General features: G+C 39.3%; 1 protein-coding gene across 3 annotated transcripts; it reads right to left on the reverse strand.

Annotated features, from left to right (window-relative positions):
* Positions 1–694: 694 nt before the first annotated feature.
* Positions 695–20,316, reverse strand: lbr (lamin B receptor). Of its 3 annotated transcripts, none has more exons than XM_088002195.1 (14): positions 20,180–20,316; positions 13,742–13,916; positions 12,734–12,964; positions 12,466–12,546; positions 9,318–9,507; positions 9,044–9,237; positions 8,063–8,117; positions 7,096–7,290; positions 6,896–6,999; positions 5,012–5,137; positions 4,761–4,929; positions 4,162–4,242; positions 3,944–4,066; positions 695–2,357 (listed from the first exon to the last, which is right to left on the reverse strand). In XM_088002195.1, exons 2-14 carry the CDS (start codon positions 13,904–13,906, stop codon positions 2,197–2,199), a joined length of 1,875 nt encoding a protein of 624 aa, XP_087858321.1. In that variant the 5' UTR covers positions 13,907–13,916; positions 20,180–20,316; the 3' UTR covers positions 695–2,196. The 3 variants fall into 3 exon arrangements, with proteins under 3 accessions (XP_087858321.1, XP_087858319.1, XP_087858320.1); XM_088002193.1 differs by having other exon boundaries at positions 12,466–12,549; positions 20,180–20,315; XM_088002194.1 differs by lacking the exon at positions 20,180–20,316 and adding an exon at positions 18,975–20,115 and having other exon boundaries at positions 12,466–12,549.
* Between the last annotated feature and the right edge of the window lie 1,454 nt (positions 20,317–21,770).

Below are 21,770 nucleotides of genomic sequence, written 5' to 3' on the forward strand. Positions count from 1 at the left end.
GATAATTTTGTTTACACAGGCTTCATAATTAATTTTATTTGTTGATTCATTTATCTATTTTGGATATTTGAAATACTTTTCAATTCCAGTGTTTAATGTTCACCAGAATTTAAAGTTTATTGATCTTTGAGAATGTGTTCTTGGATCATTATGCCTTTACCATTACATTACTTGAAAATTGTCTCAAACAATATTATCTTTTATCACAATAATTTCTGGGAAAATTCATCATCCAGGAAAATTTGTTATTGCTATTGTGATAACCCTAAGTCTTTTAGGGGTATGACATTTTTAAACTATATGTTCTCAAAACTGCAGTCTACACCTCCCCACCTTGGATAGTTCTTTCTTCCACTCACCTTTCCATTCTGCTTGGATGTAGCACTCTGAACAGCCACCTTCTGTAGAAATCTTTGTGACTTGGAATGTCTTCCCCATAATTATATCAGTCACACCCACAACATAGCTTTATATTAAAAAAAATTAAAAATATTATTGGTCTTATGTTGTTTTGCAAAATAATAAAAAAACAAAGTTTTAAAGCACAATTATCAAAACACCTAAAACAGAGTAATGTACGAGTTTAGTAAGTTTGAACTGAATCATATTGAATCAAATATCTCAACTCTCAATCGATCCAATCAGAGGGTTTTTTTCTTCACAACTGCAAGTAAATAAATAAAGCCACACAATGTGGGACAAGAAAATACTGAAAATCTTTATTTGATGCTGCAACATTTACACAGATAAGCTTAATCTAGCTGCTATTCTGGATTCTTCCTCACAGTAAGCCCCACTGGATCTGTTGATGTCCAGCTGTACTGCTTCCCACTATAACATATGATTCACCACAGCTTAAACTTGGAGCAAAACAGGGTTGAGCCAATTCCAAACTGAATGGAATCCAGAACCCTGGCAGGCCTGGGTGTAAACATAAATGCAGTGGTCAAAATTAAATTAAAAAACAAAACATTGCAAAAATAATAAAATAATAAAATAAAGCAACATTAAATAGCTACTTGGAAACATTGCAATTATACTATTATCACTTCTATTCTTAAAAAATAAATCGCATGATTAAAAATTATTTACAAGATATTCAGTCAGCACAGCATTTTAAAAAAAGCCAACTACTTAGTTTAGCTGATGTATTGCTACTTGTATGATGATCTACAGCTGAACATGCATAAAAACAGAGGTTTGGAGATGGACAGGTTTCAATGCTACCGGGCGTGGCAGGTTGTCACAGTAAGAACTTCATTCGGTTATCACTGGCCTCGTGTGGAAATTAAAGCTTAAAATAAGTACAATCAATGAGAATAAGTGGCATTATAGGGGGATTTATAACCAATTTAGTTCATAATAAATAGCACCATCCAGACTCTACGAGGACATGCGTCACTGTTAAAAACAGACGAGTTTGACTTGTGTCGCAAACAGCGCCACCTGGAGGGCCCAGAGAGAGAACAGTGAGTTAACCTGAGGTAGCAAAGCCAATCAAATACACTTTGGAACCGAGACAAAACCCATTAGTGCATTTTTTAATAAAACCTCTAAAATCATCTGACGCGCTCGAGTTAAAACTAGGTTTCTATAGATTAGAAACAAAACGAAGCTAAAAAAATTTCCTAATTTACGTTGGAGTCCTGAGTATTAACATGAGTCACAGTTCCACTGTACAGACCATCACTGAGGGATGCAGTCAGTCCTGTCCTTCACAATACACACAGGCTGATGACAGGAATGTCTACTTAGAGTAGACGTATTCAGAAAAGCCGAACTGTGAAGATGGCTGCTACGGTGAAACTCTAAAAAAAAAAAAGGACTGAAGGTTCTGCATGTGGTATGTTACTCTGAAGTATAAAAAACAAATGTGTATATACAAAAATATACAGTACGTTCTAACAAGATATTCCAACAAGAGGCGCTTACTTTTTCTCCTCTTTTGTAAACTTTTTTAAAGTTTTCATTTTTTTATAATTATTTTCTATTAAAAAGGCAGTTCTTCAAAAAGTCCAAAATATAATTGTCCTTTTTCCCCCCCATTCATTATATATATATATAAAAAAATCAAAGCTTCTTCAATCCAGATTTTAAAATGTTCTAAAGTCAGTGGGTTGGTCAGTCTGGGACACTCAAACGGCGTCCTGGTGGTCATGATGCTGGGAGGAGAAGACCTCGGATCGGATTGGATCCTCAGTAGACGCCGGGAATGATCCGGTAGCGCACCGTTCGGCAGTACTCGTCCCACGCCGAACCGTACTTCCGTCGGCACGCGTTCATGTCTCGGGAGACTCTGTGCACCAGGAGGATGAAGAAGTAGATGATGTAGTACCAGGGCAGCAGGTGGCTGAAGCCTGCAGACAGGAAGGGCAAAACACGATACATCACCTGGAGTCGGCTCTCAATTGTTCATACCGAGCTATTCTGAGTGGTTTTATATTTATTGACAAATATTTGTGATTTATTTATGAATATTTGACTCTATAGTGTATTATTTCACTGGCTGGTTCCCACTAGCGGTGAACAGATTGCCGTTTTCTGGCCGGTTGATTCTGATTTTGACAGATATTGATTTTTTTAAATAAGTGATACCGTCAGGTGTTGAAAAGTCATAATAAACCTTCAATTTCCCAATCTTATTTTATTGGATATCATTGACCAATATATGTGAAACAATACAAACTTGTTTCAGGTGGACATGGTATTAGCCGATACCGATCACCCATGAGGGCCGATCATCGATACCGATCACATTTTTTTTTAATCATAAACACTCCATGTCTTTTTTACTGCAGTGAGCCTCGATGTAGCCAAACTCCGTCAAGTATGGCACTGTTTTTATGCCATATCAAATTTGTCGTGTTGATGCATTTTGACCTGCTTCAATTTTCCGCCGCAACACGCAAACTTCCCCATTCACTCAGTGCGTTATAGTTCCACATCACTTAGGATTTGTTGCTACGCGTTTGCGCAGAGTGAAGGAAAGAGGAGACCAGCTGCACAGGCTGCGAAATGAGATGCAGGTGATCGGCAACAAGAGACTGTGATTGGCGATCACCGATCGATCGGCACACCTCTATCTGAAATATACATGAAAAGTTTAAAGCAATGCTGTCCAAACTACTAAATTAACTACATTTACATTTTAAAAACAAAACTTGAACAGCTTAGACTACAGACTGTTTTTCAGCTTACCAAAAATGCAATGCACAGAAGTATTCTGTTTTTACAAAATCACAAAACAACCTAAACCTGGATTATATGTGGGTCAGATCAGTTTCATGCACCAAGTATCGGGCGGCTGCCAATCATCTGAACTGAAGGAAATCCTGGCTGACAAATCAGTGCTTCCCCAGTTCCTACATCTTTCATGGAAAACTTCCACTTTTCCCAACTCAACTTTCCAGAGGTCTCACTCCATTATTTTAATAAAAAAAATGTAGCTACTAAAGTTCACATACATTTATGGCTTAAAATATGGATTCTGGGTTCCTCACTTACTTCTCCAGAAACAAAAAGGCAACAAAATAGAAATAAATATTAGTTGCTGATATCAATTTTCATCAACAACCAGTTTTATTCATCAGAAGAATATCAATATGTTAAAAAAAATACTTATCGGCCAATACTGATATTAGTGCTGATTTATGATGCATCCCTAATTACAAAAGCAGGCAAATTCAAACATTACATACAGGTTCTAATTATAATAGATAAGGTTTAGTGCAGAAAACTACAACTAAAGGTGTTTTATGTGGTTTCACTTTAACTCTTGTTGATGTTTCTTAGTCTAGTTTGTCAACTTTTGAATTTGACCAGGTGACTCACTCGCTCGCGCGCACACGCAGCCATCTTTAGGTTAAACGTTCCAGGTTTAGCCATGTCATTTTGGGCCTTTGGAGCCTGAATGTTTGTGCTAAAAGAGGTGAGGTCCACTCACCACACGGTAGGGACCAGGCCAGAGCCATGATGAGGTCTCCCAGGTAGTTGGGATGGCGGACCACCCCCCACCAGCCGGACACCAGCAGGCTCTTTCCTGTAGCTGTGGGTATGGTTTTCAAATCTGGACACATCAGGAGAGAGGACACTGAAGTTTTCCTGTGACAGCCAGAGGAAGACGGCATCCAAAGGACGTCCCACAGCCTGGGCTGAACTTACGGGACAGTCTGGGGTCCGCTGGGTTCCTCCTGAAGGCGTTTTTCTCAGAGTTTGATTTCCTGAATATGTAGAAGCCAACAACTGAAACAGAGAGAGAGACTGTCTTGACGACTGATTCTGATGGATGGTAAATCGTCACAGTAGTTAATGCGATAAATGAGAATATTTCTGTTTGGAGACCATTTTTACATAATATATTGATAACTGCATCATCAGGATGATTTTCTTTAAATGGGACAGTGCATATTAATGAATGTATAATACTCTTGTCAATATAGTGAATTGAGCAAAATGCTAATTTCCATCCATGGAAGGTACACAAACATTACAGTTTCATAAATAAAAGTAAATACAGTAAACAATTAAAAACTATATGTGGTCAGAAAAAACTATTTTAAGAGGCCTGTATCAAAGTGCTGGTGAAATAAAATGTTTACAAAACTATATCTGATCTAAAACAGATATAGTTCAGAACATATCTAAAACTATATTAACATGAAGTTAACAGGTGTGGGCTATATGGACTTAAAGTCTTATCACAATGTTTTGTGGTGTTGTGATAATTGAAATAATTAGCTGGTTGCTATGATACTACTCACGTTTGAGTACAACGATGGCAGTGAGCACTGGGAGGCTGAGCGGGTTGGGGTGGCTAACCAGGTAGTTAGCCTGCAGGGTGTAAGTGAAGGGAACCCACACCAGATCCCCAAAGGCCAGCATGTAGCCGAAGCCGTCATGCATCAGGTCCATAGTGGTCAGGATGGCCTCCTGGAGGAGAAACACTGGCTTAGTCACGTTTCAGCTGACAGAGGGGACATTTCTGGGAATGTTGGCAGTGAGCTGAGCGAACCTCGTTCCACAAGCCGTCCACCACGTAGATGAGCTGGAAGACGTTGACCAGGATCATGGAGTATGATGGAGCGTCCAGCTTCTGCTGCTTCATCTCAGCCAGCGCCATGGCAACGTTGATCAGACACTAAGCAAGAAAAGTCACATCAGTCAATGGAACAAATGTCCAGAAACGGCACGACTTTTACTAAAATGATGTCACCACCAGCTGCTTTTAGTCTTGGGTTTCTCTGTGAATAAATAAGAATATAGGCCCTGTTGTTTTTAAATGTTCCTTCATTCCAAGATCTTTAATGTGAAAGTTTCAGAAAGAGACAAACTGACCAGTTTTCTCCTGATTTGATTATATTCAAATTCTGCCGTCTAGAGATACTAGTCGTGTGGACGCTAATGTAGCATCAGCTGACACTGTTTAAGACTCGCAGGACAAACAACCATGCATACATAGACACACACACACACACACACACACTTATGACCAAGGAAAATTCAGAGAGACCAATTAACTCAGTCATGTTTTGTTGTTGCCTGAGTGCCCAAGTGAAGCTTTCAAAAGTGGAGCAAGAAAGACTGCAGGACTTTTTCGTTTCTAGGCAACCGTGTTACCAACTGCTTCATAAATAAAGTGTTAAATCTGATAATTACTACATTGTAATATCTTACAAGGAGAAAGACAAAAACAAATCGATGGTTTTAAATTTGTTAAATGTTAGTGTTAACACGGTTTAGTTAATATCACTCAGTGAGGCTTTCCATGAAACAGTCAATTCACTAGAGTTACTGTAATCATCTCACAGCCACAGATTGTTATCAAGTGTAAAATAAACCATATAAAAATAATAGAACTCTAAACCCAGCAGGGGGTGCTGTTTTCCAACAATACTAAGGTGTTGATTCAACAGTACATTGAGAAGAAGAAAGGCAGAAAGAGAAGAAGACATGCAGCCTCTGCATATGGTGAACCTGCTCTGCCACTGAGCCATGTAGCGCCCCCTGGGGACGATGTTTGGCCTTACTTTCCCACTTTGCATGATGACCCTCAGACATGCCATCAACATAATGACACTAATTTAGATTCTTTGAGGGGCAAGTGGGAGTTGGACTTGGAGGAATCCATATCAGAGACAGTTTGGCAAAAAATTATTCAAAACATCTATTCGTCCTCAATATGTCTGAAACATGTTATAGTTCAATTAAAGGTAGTACATCGTCTACACTGGTCTAAGGACAGATTGTGCAAACTCAAAAGAGACTTAGATCCGACGTGTGATTGTTGTAAACAATCTCCAGCCACACTTTTACACACATTCTGGTCTTGTCCAAAGCTACATGGATACTGGCAAGGCATCTTTGACACCTTTTCAGGAATATTTGGACGAACTGTTCATCCATCAACCCTCATCTCTCTCTTTGGGGTGGCTCCAGCAGAGGCTTCCTTCAGCAAACATCAGAGGACTGTTAGCTTTCTGCTCTCTACTGGCTAGAAGAATCATTCTTCTTCGATGGAAGGATTCACATCCTCCAGTATATGGACACTGGTTAATAGGTTATGTCTTACATTCATTTGGAGAAGATCAGATATACTTTTAGTGGATCTGTAAACAAATTTTTTGACATCTGGCAGTCATTTATATCTTACGTAGAAAAACTTTCGGCACATATCTTTGTGTAAAGGTCAAATATTGGCTCTTTGTGCACAAACCTATGCTTTGTTTCGACAAGGCGGATTCTTGTTGAGGTAATAGATCCGCTATAGGAGGGGAGGGATTTCTGTTGTGTCTTCATCAGTGCTTTTTTGTGGTTTATGTATAAAATAATAAAAAGACCTTGAAGAAAAAAAAAAAAGAAGAAAAAAAAGAAAAAAAGACATGCCATCAACACTCACCCAGCCGATGAGTCCAGGACGCATCTCACAGAAGAACTTCAGGTCAAACTCCTTGATGCGAGGATTCAGCTCACGCCCTTTAAAGAAGTCATAGATCACCTTTCCTGGAGAGTCAAAGCAGATGGCAGCAGGCGCCGTTAAAATGAGAAGACAGCACAGTGCACGGAGGCGGAGCACGGCTGATTTGTGATGCGTCTCACCCGAGTTTCCTCCCAGAGCCCGTTCATCAGGGGCGGTGGAGCGGGAGCGGACATACAGGTAGACACTGAGCAGCAAGGACACCAGGAAGGAAGCGAAGGTCAGCTGCAAGAAGTGGCTGTGGATGTAGGTGAGGTCAGCTCCCTGGTACACTGCTGCTGCCACTACTGCAGCACTGACCACAAAGGCAAAGAAACCTGCACACAACGATAAATTGTCCCAGAAGTTATTGTGATAAACGATAACATTGTTGTTTTGAGACAATTTTCAAATAACATAATGCTGATGACATAAAAATGCAAGAAAATACTCTCACAAATCAAACTTTCAATTCTAGTGAACATTTAACACTGGAACTGGAAGACATTTTAAATATCCAAAATAAATAAACAAAACAACAAAATTAACAGGTAAAATAAATTATGAAGTTTCTGTCATCAAAATTGTCCTGCAAAAAAAGGCTTGATTGAGACCAAAGCATCAGACTGGAGAGTTTTATCATCCAGTTTTTGGTAAAAAGAGAGAAAACAGAAAAACTACATATTGTGCAAATGGAAATTACTGAGCTTGTTTTAATTTATGATGCGATTTATTGATTTATTACTTATTGAGAGAGGCCTACACAGAAAACTGGGCAGGAGCTCCCATCACAGTCTCACATGTGCTGCTGTGAGACTGACTGGCTAAACATTACATTAGCATGACAAATGCAAGTTCATAACACCTGGAATACATTGGCCAACAATTATTGAACTGTAAAGAGTCCTGTAATTAGGGCTATCAAATCAATACACAACTTGAACAAAAAGTGACTTATTAAAACCTATGATGATGATGAACATCTGGAGCTCAGTGAAAAAGTCTCTTGTGTGTCTCACAGTTCAGTCAGAGGTCAAATAAAAACATGAAATCCAGGTAAGGTGAGAACAGAACAGGCTCAGTGACAGAGAGTGATCAGCCAAGTCTTACCATTGGTTCTGTATGTGAGCCTTCTGCCAGACCTCAGCAGAACTCCTTCACTCAACTACAGAAACACAGAGGAAAAGGAAACGGATTGAAATAAGACAGCAGAGAGAAGAATCAGACAGTAAAAACAGAAATTGGGCATGAATAATAAAGGGATAGTATAAATGTAGTTTACAGGCATATAGTGTTATTTTATAGCACAATAAAGTAACTATGTCAACTTCAGTTATAAAAATGTTATATATATCACATATGACAAGAAATTTAATGTAATTTAATGCGTTGAAATTGGGCCTCTGTCTCTTTAAAACCTCCTGCTCTTTCTGAAACTCCATCTTCAGTAAGTCATCACAACATGGTTCCTCTATTAATCCTTTAATGTTTTTACCATTGTCGCAATGAGAAGTAGCTCCTATAATGAGCTCAGCATTTCAATCAGGTGTTTGCTAACTGCTGCTGCTAGTCTGAAGCAGCTGAGTGGGAGAGAGCTGTTCTGTGAGGCGGGAGCTTAGAAGCTGCATCTCCGAGGAGGAGCGTTGTCTTCAAAGGCAAGTTTAGGGCCAACCAGGTATTTTGCAGAGCTGAATGGTTTAAATTTGTCAAACATGCATAAAATAATCAAAGCAACATTCTAGGTATGTTTCTGGTGAGGAAATAACATTATAACATGACAAATTATGAAAAACAGAAAAAAAGAGGATTTTACAGAACACTGCCCCTTTAAATGTGACATGATCAGAAGTGGATTATCATCTAAAATCTGATTTAGAAAGATTGTGTCTACAGGATGGGAGCAGGACAGAGCCTTCCCAACATGTCAGCATAAGAGCTTCCATTCCTCCTGTGGAGCCTCTCATCAAGCCTTCCTCCTGACCACTAATCCAATCTCTGCCTTTCTCCAGGTCATGTGCTGGTTCACATGGACCCTGGACTACATCCAGCAGTGGTGTTCTCACATCATTAAACCTCCTGATCCTCACTCACCTTCCCAACAGGCAAAGTGTAGAGCAGAGCCTGGAAGAGAATCCAGATGATGACAAAGCCAAGAGCTTGAGGATCCCAGAAAGTTTCAAGTCGAGGCAGAGCGGGAAGGTTTGTCAGACTGGGATCCTTCTGGTTCACCTGGAGGACCAGAAACAGAACCCAGGCAGGCAGGAAGAGCATCAGGAAGAGGGCTCCTGGGGACAGACACACAGTTTGAATGAGGTTCCCTCTGCTTGGACACATGCACTTATTTTCTGTTTCTCCTGTGGCTCACCTATGTTCCCTCCAAAGTCCAGTGGGGTAGAGGCCGCTGCGGCGGCGGCAGCAACGGGGGCAGCAGACGCCCTCTCCTCCTTCTCCTCTGGCTTGGCTTCAGCTGCTTTGGAGTCTCCATCTTCCTTCCTGCGGCGCAGGTTGTAGCGGCCCTGGTTCTTCTCAGAATCCACCTCTACCTTAGCATCAGACTGAGGGAAACCAGAGAGGATCACTGTGAGCTTTGCATCCTTACACAACTCCTAATGAGGAATGTGACAATAATCAATAAATCAGTTAAAATCGCATGATGAATTAAAACAAACTCATAATTTTATAATTCTAGCATATTTAATTATTTTCCTCTTTTTTCTACTAAAAACTGGATCATAAAAGTCAGTCTGGTGATTCGGTCTCAACTAACCCTTATTTTGAAGGGCAGTTTTGTTTACAGAGATTTCATGATTTATTTTGTCGTTTCTGTTTTGTTTATTTTTTATATTTAAAATGTCTTCCAGGTGTTAAATGTTCACCAGGATTTAAAGTTTATTGATGTGTAAGAATGTGTTCTTCCATTATTATTACTTGAAAATGGTCTCAAAACAAAAATACTACGGTTTATTGTGATAACTTTTGGGACAATTTATCATCCAGCAAAATGTGTTACTGTGACAGGCCTACTACTAACCTCAAGAAAGTTGAAGTTGATATTTTTTGTTGTATCAACCTTCTAGACCCCTCTGGATCTGGTCTGCATCCTCAGAACCAGAACCAAATGAGGAGAAGCAGCATTCAGCTTCTATGCACCACAAATCTGGAACCTTCCAGAAAACTGTAAAACAGCTGAAACACCGACTTCCTTTAAACCTCGACTAAAAACCCACCTGTTTAGAGTTATATTTGAAACGTAATCAATTACGAAATTCATGATGGCACTTGACTTAATGTAATGTTTTGATTGTTGATTCTGTGTCACATGACTTTTTGTGTTTGTTATGATGTAAACCACTTTGAAATGCCTTGCTGCTGAAATGTGCTGTACAAATAAAATTTGATTGCTTGATTGATATAAATAGAAACTGAGCAGAACCCCATGTTTCTGCTCAGAAACATGGGTTTCTGAGCAGAACCCCATGTTTCTGCTCAGAAACATGGGTTTCTGAGCAGAAACATGTTTCTGCTCAGAAACATGCTCATGCTCAGAAACATGAGCAGAAACATGTTTCTGCTCAGAAACATGCTCATGCTCAGAAACATGAGCAGAAACATGTTTCTGCTCATGTTTCTGAGCATGTTTCTGCTCAGAAACATGTTTCTGCTCATGTTTCTGCAGAAACATGAGCAGAAACCCATGTTTCTGCTCAGAAACATGGGTGCTAAAAACGTATACATAACTTCATACAGATGGGTTCTAACTGTATGGGGTAAAAAAGGCCTTTGGGGGGAACATCCTGCTGCTGTTACAGTAATAACAGAGTTACTGAACTTGTGCACTGCGACTGGATCAGGTTTTTTTTTTTTTTTTCCCAAAGCAAAGAAATGAAAGCCGCGTGCTGCTCCACCATGTGATGGAGCAACCGAAGCCTTCACAAGGCCCCATCAACCTGCACGCATCATGACATTCCAGCAGCTCACACTCATCTCAAAGCATAGCCAGCATTAACACGAGTTGGGTACAAGTTCTCTGCTGCCGTGGCTCCTGTTTTACACCACAATTTTCACTAGAGCTATCAAAAATTTACATGTTAATTCACAGTAGGGAAAGTTTTTGAAACTCACTGTTATTTCCACAGGTATTTTTTTGGATGCAATTTCTTCTTCCTTTTTAGCTTTTTCTCCAGGGTTTCCCCCAGTGTATTATAAGCCTGGCAGCCCACCATGCTTTACTTGTAGTCGCCCTTTCAGAGGAGCACGTTGAGAATGATTTATCATTGTGAACAAAGGATTATGTATGGCGTTTACATCCCAGCACGATGTCCAGCGCCTGGCTCTGTCTGTGCTGATAAAGTTTATGTATGTGTCCCCGGTTGGCTGGTGCATTAGTGGTTAACGAACCAACACTAACCTCATCATGCAGGTTCAGCCCGGTGAGGAGCTTTCGCGCTCTCTTCGTAGTCACGCATCACGCTGGTTTTATATTATTTTATTGTTATTTCTATTATTATTTTTCCGATTACACGAAGCCCCAAACCATACCAAATGCTTTGTCCACTTAGTCAGCCAGAGTGAATGTGTGCGGCCGTTGAAACTAAAGCCCTGGGGGACATTATGGAGCTGCTGACTTAGTTCGGATTAAACAGAAATGCAAATAAGTGACATTCATTTTAACTGTTTTTTTTTGTGTTTTGTTTATGTTAAGATTCTATAGTTGTGGGTTTAAATAGTCTTTCACTGGCGATATTTTCAGTAACATGTAATTACCATTTTTACTTTTCCTGTTTACTTAACATCTTTTAATACAAAAACACGGTGGACTGCCTCGGAGCCTCGACCACTGGGTTTAGCTAATTTTCGGGGGAAACCCTGTTCTCTATGGAGCTAATCTCCCATTTCTTACCGACGTAATCTCTGAAAACAGCTCCACTCTGTCCTCCTACTCGGCGCTGCAGCATTAAGGCTCACAGAGCACAGGAAGAACCCCAAAATTATTTTGCTGTTGTGGACAAAATGTGGCAAAGCATGTTCTGTCCTGTATGTTCAGTCGTGAATATGCAGAATTCAAAAGCATGTTTTTGATACAAAAACATAAGAAATGAGCCCATGTTTTTCCTTCTACATCCTGTTTCAATCAACTGACAGCCAAAAGAACTGATAGACTGTTCTATTTAGAACTCATGTATTAACTCAGTTCATTTTTGTAATGATTTAATAATTGATTAATCGTGATTAATACACACGATTAATCAATTATCGGCTGTTTTACGACCCAGTCTTTACATAGACTGATCCCCTTCTGTTTTCATGTGGCAGTCTGGACATGCTCTGGCAGCTCAGCTGTCAGTATGTTGATGGAACTTGGTTTGATAAAAACTATGGAAAAGTTCTAATTTGCCTTTTGTCCATTGACCACTGGACATAGAGACCAGCAGCCTTTGTGGCCCCACTAGGGATAAGCGTGTTGGGTAATGGATGGATGTTCCAGGTATTTTGCTATATAATCCAGAACTCACCTCATTGACTTTGCTAGCTGTGTTATTCTCCTCTTTTTCATGTTTATTGTTGCTATTGTTCTCGACCGGCTTTTTCTCCTGCTGCTGCCCATCAGAAAACAGAGGAAGATCGATGGAGATGAGAGGAACAAAAGAAAATGGGAGGAAAAAAGATAAGGTGAGGAACGGACAAAGGGAACTTTGGTCAAAATCCAAGAGAGACACATGGACATTTCCAGAGATGAAGAAAAGGTCCTAGTGACTTGACAGTGTTTCTGAGAAGCCTTACTATTGGGCTGATTTTGATTTCAGCTGCTTGCTTGAGCTTTTTATCCCCGCTTGCGCTTGAAGACGGTGTGCTGTCTGCGGCAGCGGCTGCAGCAGCAGCAGCGGCGGCGGTACGTGATGATGAGCGGCGTGTGGTCCTAGCGGGAGAGCGTGAGCGGCTGCGGCGGCGCCCGGGGGAACGGGAGTTGGAGCGGGAACGCGAGCGAGTGCGCTGCTGGAAGCTGGTGACACTCTGTTGGAAGAAAAAATTATTAATTATATATATTGATGTATAGAAAGCTGTAATATCAAAATCAGGAGGCAGTGTGAAGAAGGAAATTTGTTAAAACTACAGATGCACTGATCTGATGGATATTGAAAAAAGTTCTAGATTGGGTATGCGTAATGTGTCCCATCTAGAAGAACAGATCTATTCAGTCTAATTCTATACTTTGTCCTATGAGGGACATCATGCTTTATTATTTTACATTCTATTTAGAATTCCTAATTGCACTTACTGAACCATTTGAAAAGTTTGTTGCAATTTATTCGTATGTGTTTGACCAAAGGTAGCCAACTGGACTTGTAGCCATTATTTTGTGCCCATGTGGCTGGACACCACACAGCACGACGAACCCGATAGAACCGTTATACCTAGGATTTCTGTCAGGTTTTGAAAATGGGCCGACAGTCCACCAACAACTCGTGTAAGTAAGTTTCAGTTACTTTATTTATTTTCCATTGGCTGTTATTCTCCTTCTTGCACTGATTGAACAAATTAAATTTGTTTTTACATGTTTGACCAAACTGGTGAAGCTGTTGGTGTATGCAAGTGTGCTGTGCTGTTGCAGAGTTATCAAATAAATCTGTAATTTACTAGATTTATGTCTGTGTTTAAAAAAAGAAACATCTTAAGTCAGTTCTGCAGTGTTTTTCCGTATCAGCCAATAATAAACTTCAGATATTGTATCGGTAGTAAAAAAAGTGGATCCCCAAACATCATGGAGATGAGTCAGAACGGTGGCAGTACCATGATGTCCTGCTCCTTGAGCTCCAGCTCTGTGCCGTCCTTGTAGATGACTGTGTAGAGGCGGCTCTTAGCATCGTAGCCCAGCACTTTGACCTCGTAGTACAGGCTGCTGCCGGGCCAGCGGCCCATCACCTTGTCCCCTGCTTGGTACTTCAGAGAAGGCATGGTCAACCACCTGAGGAGGAGAGAAATACAGTAATGGACCACTGGAGACAAGCAAGAGGACACAGAGGGACAGGGCAGGGAGTGAAAGAGGAGGTACAGAAGGACAACTGGACAAATACGAAGCTTCCTAATGGCTGTGTGTTAAATGTTTTCTTTGTTACATCATATTGGTTTCAAAATCAGAAAGCAATTTCATAATTTTCATTCCTTTGGTTTCAGTTCCTTTTAAAGAGAGCCCAGGAATATCCAGAGAAATACTTATGGTCATAAATAAGTACATCTACAATATGTGGAAGTTTAAGCATCACCACTGCTCTTAATATAGCAGTGATGTTTTGAAACCACAGTCAGCAAACTACAAGTGGCACATTTGTTCATCAAAATAACTCAGGTGCTCTGATAGATTCGCCTCCATTTCTTTCATTTTGGGAGATCAGCAGTCGGTTGATCTCCTCATGACAAACCGACCTTATCCAGCGATCTGATCTGAGAATCAGCCACCGTTTCCCTGACAGAGAGAGGACTGACTGACAGGTCTGCATGTGTTAACTATAGTCACCCTTAGGCCTGTCACAATAAATGATAAATCAATTAATAGCCCAATGACCTCATTTTAATTATGGCTTTATCATCTCTTCCTGTCTTTTTTTTTTTTTTTCTTTCTGTTGATGACACTGAATGAAAAAAGGCTCAACTCCGGTGCTCTTCCTTAGTGTAATGTCCAGCACACACTACAAGAGTTGTTGGTGGACTGTCGGCCCATTTTCAAAACCTGACAGAAATCCTAGGTATAACGGTTCTATCGGGTTCGTCGTGCTGTGTGGTGTCCAGCCACATGGGCACAAAATAATGGCTACAAGTCCAGTTAACTAATTTTAATATCAGGCATTAATCAATGCTTTATTAGAATCTACCTGTGATGCATGTGGCTAGAGTCAGTGTAAAGTCCTGACTGAATGAAAATCATTCTAACCTCTATTTATGTCACGTTAATGAAGAACAGCTGAAAAGTTACCGGGTTTATCAACTGCGGTAGCAATTTGGCTCCAACTCCTCTCTGTCACTTCTATATTCTTTGAACGAAATGTTGAATAAATATTAATGTTGTTTCCACATATCATCTCCAATGTCAGCTGGACTTCGTGTTGCCGTGTCAGCTGTTTGGGATTCCCCTCCGTAATTTCCCCTAAGAAAGCGTGGTTGAGAATCCGCGCATTCTGATTGGCTACCTGTCACATTCAACGGGCTGCATTGACGCTTCCAGTTGGGGGAAATCCCTGATTTAGATCGGAGCGGCCACGACGATCCACCGTAACACACCACACATTGCAGGATGATTGGTTACGAAATCACCAGCGGCCAACGTTCTAAAATTGTCATAAGGGGAAAATAGGGGCAAAAAAAATCGTGTAGTATGAACTACTGCGTCAGGTAGTTGGATGTGCCCATCTTCTATATAAATCTCGTGATTACTGAAGGGCAATAGAGTATACAGATTTCATATCTGTACTCTGAATGCAGTATTTATTTTCACTTTAGCTTTATGTTTAGCTTTATTCAAGTACGTTTTTTGTTAATGGAGACTGAGAATCCATTTTATTTTTGTTTTTGGTCGTTTTGTTAATTTAGTTTATCAGTTCCAGTGTTATGTGTTCTTTTGAAAATAAAGTGTATCTATCTATGGCAGGAAATCACATGCAATATTAGTCATTTCCATTAAATCAGTGTCAAAAGGTCTCAAAACAATACTATCATTTATGCAATAATTTTTAGACAATTAATCGCACTGCAAAATTTGTTATCGTAACAGGCCTAGTCACCCTGCTGTTGCCAACTTGGCGAGGTTTTCCAACAAGGAAGAAAGAAAGAAAAAAAGAAGTAAATCTGCACTGGCCAAAATTGGAATCAGTAAGTCAAGCTTAAAAAAAAAAAAAAGAAAAAAAGGTAATTGGCCAAAAAAATCTGCAATTAGTGCACCTCTACAAAATGAATAAATACTAAAGATAACTTGGAGAAACAGCAGTCAGAACAACTGTTGCTTTTCTGTTAGAGATTAAAGAAGTAATCATGTTACAGATCCCTGTTATGTGGGCTTCAGTTACTTATAAAATACATTAAAAAGGTATAATAATGTCATTTTCAAGACCACAAAATTCAATGAGATATTCTAATATTACATTCTAATTTACTGAGCAAAAGCAAAAGAGAAAAGTTCATTTATTTAACTCACTTAGTAAATTAGTAATTAGACTAATATTTTTCAGACCTTTATAATAATTTCTTGTTTACTGCTAATGGAAACAGACTTTAAGATGAAAATATTACACCAGAGCAATAAAATAAACATTTTTAATACAGAAATTTTGACCTAATTACTATATTTCATACCTCCTTAAGGTTTTTTTTTTCTTCTTTTTTTTTTCCAAAAGGTGTCACGTGGCAGTGTCACGTCTTCCCCCCCCCCACTGTCCTGTAAATTCTCTATCAAGTAAAGGTCAACAGAGCCAAAAAATATCCTTAAAATTAAGGTTAATTTAATATGACTAACAAACCTCATCGCAATGCATCTCTCATTTATGGAGTTGTTCCTGGATTCCAACTGTGGTCTTTAATTAGACCAGCCAGGTCTTAAAGAAAATTTCCAGTGATGTTATATAAAGTCATCTAGTTATCTGCATCAATGAAAAGATAAATTATGTTGACAACATAAATATAACTCCAATAATCCCAGTATTAAAATAGTAGTTAGGAACCGTTGATATGGACTGAAATTTCTCCTTTTATGGTTATAATGAAGAGAAGCATTAAAAATATTTAAAAATAAAACCTAACCATTATCATAGTGCCCATTTATTTCTCTGGGTTACTTTACGTTACATTATGTAATGAAATTTTACCACAATACCTGCATTAAGTACAGGCTCAGTATGGACATAAATAAATCACTTTTTTCTGTACTGCAGAATGTTGATAATTATCACAGTTTCAAATAAGACCCCAGTTCTAAGATATACTTTCCAATACAAAACAGAAAAAACAACAAATAATTGATGAGATTTCATTTTAAAACTGTCATGAAATAAACACACAATGACCTTATGCTTTGTATGAGTAGGATACAGGATTTAATTTGTTTTACAATTGATATTGAATGTTGTCTTTTTCCCCCTCAGTGACCAACAGATGAAAAAATAGTTAAATCACCATAAGCAACAATGACAAGAGGGAGTTTGGAAATTTGCAACAAAAATATGTTAGTTTATAATTCACACAATCACAATAATTACTTTTTGATAAACTCCTTGACAACTGCCAATCCTTAAAAGTAGCATTAGGAGTAACTGTGTTTCTGAAATTCTGTAATGCAGCAGTGAGTAGCAATGATTAATTAAAATGTGTCAAGACTGTCACTTTCACCAGGACTCAACAACTACTTAATTTTAAATTAACACATTAGCATCAACATCAACTTAACCCAAATACCTTCTATTTAAAGGAATGCAAGAACAGCAATGACACGGATCATCATGTGACTATTTCAGTAACTGGAGAAAGGCATAAAGCCAAGGATTATAGTAGAGTATCAGAGAAAATGTTCAACATGGGAGCTGAACCCATCACAAGGCTTCTATACCACAGGCGGAAATGGTGCCATCTACTCATCAAGTATTTCAAACTAAAAACATTGTTATGCACTGTCTGCTACACTGAAACCCATGGAGGAAATCCTTCTACACCCATCAGATGTGGTGGAGCAACCTGAAGTCCTTTATATCCTAAACAGACTACAAAGCCACCATTTTAACCAACCGTGCCTTTTCTCTAAACCCCTTCTGCTGTTGGGTTGGAGTCCGTGGTGGTAGACTGAAACCACAACACTGTTCGCAAATCTGAACTACACATACAGGTCAAAGTGTTTCAAGTGGACAAACCTCCATTAGAACACAATTGGAACAACAGAATGATACAGTAGAGCCAACCGCTGTACACAAAGGGAAGGGCCAAGCAATGTCAGCATTAATGACATTACAGAGCAGAGGGACACGGTAAGTGGGAACACCAGCACAGTACAGCAAAACTGCTGACAGGCCTGTCCCCAGTAGGTTTACCCAGAAGCTCTCCATTCAAGTCAGGCCACGAGGAAAAGACACAGCAGAGAAGGCAGGAATGAGAGGAAACCAAGCGATGCTCAGAGATAGCAGGTCTGTTATCTATGGCACTGAGTTTGACAACAATCACAAGTGGAAAATTATTGCCAATGACGCACATAAAATTAGATTTTTCTATAAAAATAAAATAGAAATAGATGTATTTCGCAAAAATGAAACGGAAACACCCCTCGCCCCCAAATCACATGAGTCATGTGATGTACTGCCGGATGTTACTACTGGAGAAAACTACAATATGAAAGACAACAGAATTTAGGAGGAAGATGATTTATTCTTGGTTTTTTCGAACAATGTGTCAAGTGTGATATTAATTAATTTAATAGAAACACTGCAATTGCAAAATTAGATTTTTGACATTAGCGGAATAGACAAGGACTTACGCACATATGCATTGAAAACGCAGCTATTGCTCCTCTAAGCTATAAACTGCAAAAGTCACGTTGTAAAAATATTCTAAAATATTATTGAGTAACATTCAGCCTTAGTTAGAAAAGCAACAGGGATTTAAACAAACAAGACAAAAATATCTGGGTTCAACTAGCCTGAGATTTTAAGTTCAATTATAGTTTTTTTTTTTTTTACTTGGAGGCACAGCCTGCTGCCAGCTGAACATTCCAGCAGTTCACACAATCTCTACTTTACTACAAGACAAGAACCTGTAGAAGCTGCTTTAAAACAACCCAGATTGCAGGTTTCAGACTACAACTGTTTCTTCTAGCTAATCTAAGTCAGAGAACAATTGAAACGCTTAAAAATTCCTTAAACAAACCAGAAACGCAATCCTATAATACAATATATTTAAGTCACATGTTCCCAATCAGCCCCAGATTCACTGGTTACTTTGGCCTCAATAATAGCAACCTGTAAAAACACGAAAGCTCGTTTAAAAAACGACACACCCAAAGCCGGCCTCTGCTCTGATCCTCAGGTCTGCTGGCTCAGGTCCATGTGGAATGTGGAAGTCCAGATCCTGACTGATGACGGACTGCCAGCCAATTTATGAGAAGAGACACGGCTCTCACCAGAGGGTGGAGTTTCAAATAATAATAATAAAAAGTTAGACGATGGAGACCCCCACACACATCTGGAACATGGACTTTTTGCATTCGCCCTGCAGTCGCGTTTTCTCCAACTCAGAGGGGAAACCCGGTTTACGCTTTCGTTTTGAGGCTAGAACAGAAATACAAAGCCACTACGTTAGTGAGCTTTCCTGAAAAAATAAAAAAATAAGTATTTATTTATTAAATTCGAAGCTAAACGTCAAAGGCAAACACCCAAGTGTATGGGCTTAAATACCTGCCTTGTATTTCATTCCTTTTTTTTCCTGAGGGAAATCTAATTTTATAGTTTTGGCCTTCAGCCTCGTTTGGTTACTAGCGATGCCTTAATAAGCCACTAATAATGCAACAACCTGGTTATAGAAAATGTAAAAAATAAAAACATGAACTGTTGCTTTAACAAAATCCGCCGCGCGTTGGCTTTGCTTTCAGAGAATCCTGCTGCAGCTACAAGCAACAAAACGGAAAGGAGGGAAAACGTCATGCATTCAAATACTGCTGCCGAAGAAACCCCGACGCATCCGCCAAACAGACAAAGCCTGCGCGCCTATCAATTTACACTGAATAAAGAGACTAATTTATGAAAAGGAATGGAATAATAGCATTCATGTTACCCTTGTAACATGAAAGCCAAGAGAGCGGGTATTATTTCTTCAAGTCTGTTAAAGTTGCCATTTGACAAGGCGGGCGCAATCTAATTCCTGCGCGCTGCACGATTGCGTATATTAATCTCAATGTTGGCAAAATAACATTTACTAGTGTAGCTAACTGACAACTCCGCCTCATCCAAAACTGACCAAAATTATTGGGCAGTAAAATGTAATGTATTTAAGAGGTAAGCATACAGACAGGCTTTGAATTCAACATGTGTTTTTAATGCTTTTGGTAAAAATACGATGCGATTCCAGAAATTAGTCTGAGCCCAGTTTACCGTTAGCAGCAGCTTGGGGATAGCATCGGCTAAGCCCCCGTTAGCCAACAAAGAGAGGCGTAAAGCGGCTGGAAATTCTCCAACAAAAGTAAACGGATCATGTAGAAGCACTTACCTTATACTGCACGAATAATTCCACTGAGCAAATGTAAGAGATAATCCACCCAACGACGCTGAATTAATGAATTAAGATTAATATTTACTTTGCTAACGTTTGACGTAGAGCTCGTTCTCCCTCCCTCACCGGGCAAAACCCACCAGTGACCAGGAAGGCGCGAAGCTTTACGATTGGGTGGCTCAGCCTTCATTTCAAACGGCTCTGCGCTCTGATTGGTTACTGGTGGATTTTAAATGAGTTGGGATTGGTTTGGAGACAGTCACGACTATTTTGTTTACTGGCGTCATATTACAATCGGTCAAAATGGCAGATTTTGTCTAAAACATTCAAAATATATCAGTTTTTAGAAGAAATACTACGGATAAAAATAATAATTACTTTAAATTATTCAGTTAATTGAGATAGAATTTAGGTGACGTTAAGATAAAAATGGTTTAGGCTTAATTTCGTCTCCCTCCAACTTCTCTAACGTAAACTGTTGCTTGTCTGTGCAAACCTATTCACACACTGCTCAAAGCAATGATCCTGTTCATGCATGTTATGATTATTTGCACCTGTTGCTAGCGCAACAAAAACTAACAATAAGAGGAAGAAAGGCGCTTTTGAAAATTCAAACTCCCCAATCAAACTGAAGCTGAACAATTTTTTTTCCAACTTCCTCATCTTTCTCGCTGCAGCTCAGTGTTTTCCTGTCAGTGCAGCTCTCACCCAGTCTCTGTGGCAGTAAATCAAACTAAAACCTCAAATGAACTGCAGATGCACTACAGAGTTCCACCCAGAGGAAATATTGCTGCATGTGAGGAGGTGAACCTTTAAGAACCACCAAAAAAAAAAAGAAAAAGAAAAGGGAAAGCCTCTTGTTGATTTAGATTTAGGCAACTGTAGCTTTTAAGAATGTTTTCAACAACCAGATACAGGAACACCTATATGACAACAAGCTTAAGTTGAATATTGTTCAAGGTTTTGGTGAACCTACATTGACTTTTCACGTTCATAATCCTCTTTTTACAGAAAATAAATTACTGGCATGTATTTAAAAGATTCAACAGGATTTCTCTTTAAAAATAATTATTCTTTTTCCTAAAAGGCATTCTCTGTAAGTTAGACAAATGCAAAGCAACTCATTGTTTCAGGGTTCAACTTGACCTCTCACCAAGCAGCAGTTCACTTTGTTCATAATAACAGTCCAGATGCTAAGGACTCAAATGAGGCATCTGCATCAGCGCCCCATTTTGAATCAGTCAGCCCTCTTCTTCCTGTTCTTGGCATAGCAGTGAAAGGCAGTCAGATGCATTATGGCCGATAGTGTAGAATAGTGAGACGGAGTCTGAAACAGAGCGATAGATGTGGGAAGGGAAACTCACAGGATAAATTACAACGGGTTTGTCCTCTGGAAAAGAACAAACCAGTCGGCAGACTACAGCAGGTAAAGTCAATACAAGACTGGTAGAAAGTAAAAATATATTTCATGCTCAACCAAATTACAAAAGAAAAAGCCACATGTACATTTCCAGAATATGTACTGTATAGTGACTATTGAAAATAATACTTTGTTCATCATATTTTCTAAAAAGAAAGGACATCTCAC

The sequence above is a fragment of the Poecilia mexicana genome, unplaced genomic scaffold (assembly GCF_051168715.1).
Source record: "Poecilia mexicana isolate PSO_F unplaced genomic scaffold, ASM5116871v1 scaffold_21, whole genome shotgun sequence".
NCBI classification, from domain to species: Eukaryota; Metazoa; Chordata; class Actinopteri; order Cyprinodontiformes; family Poeciliidae; genus Poecilia; species Poecilia mexicana.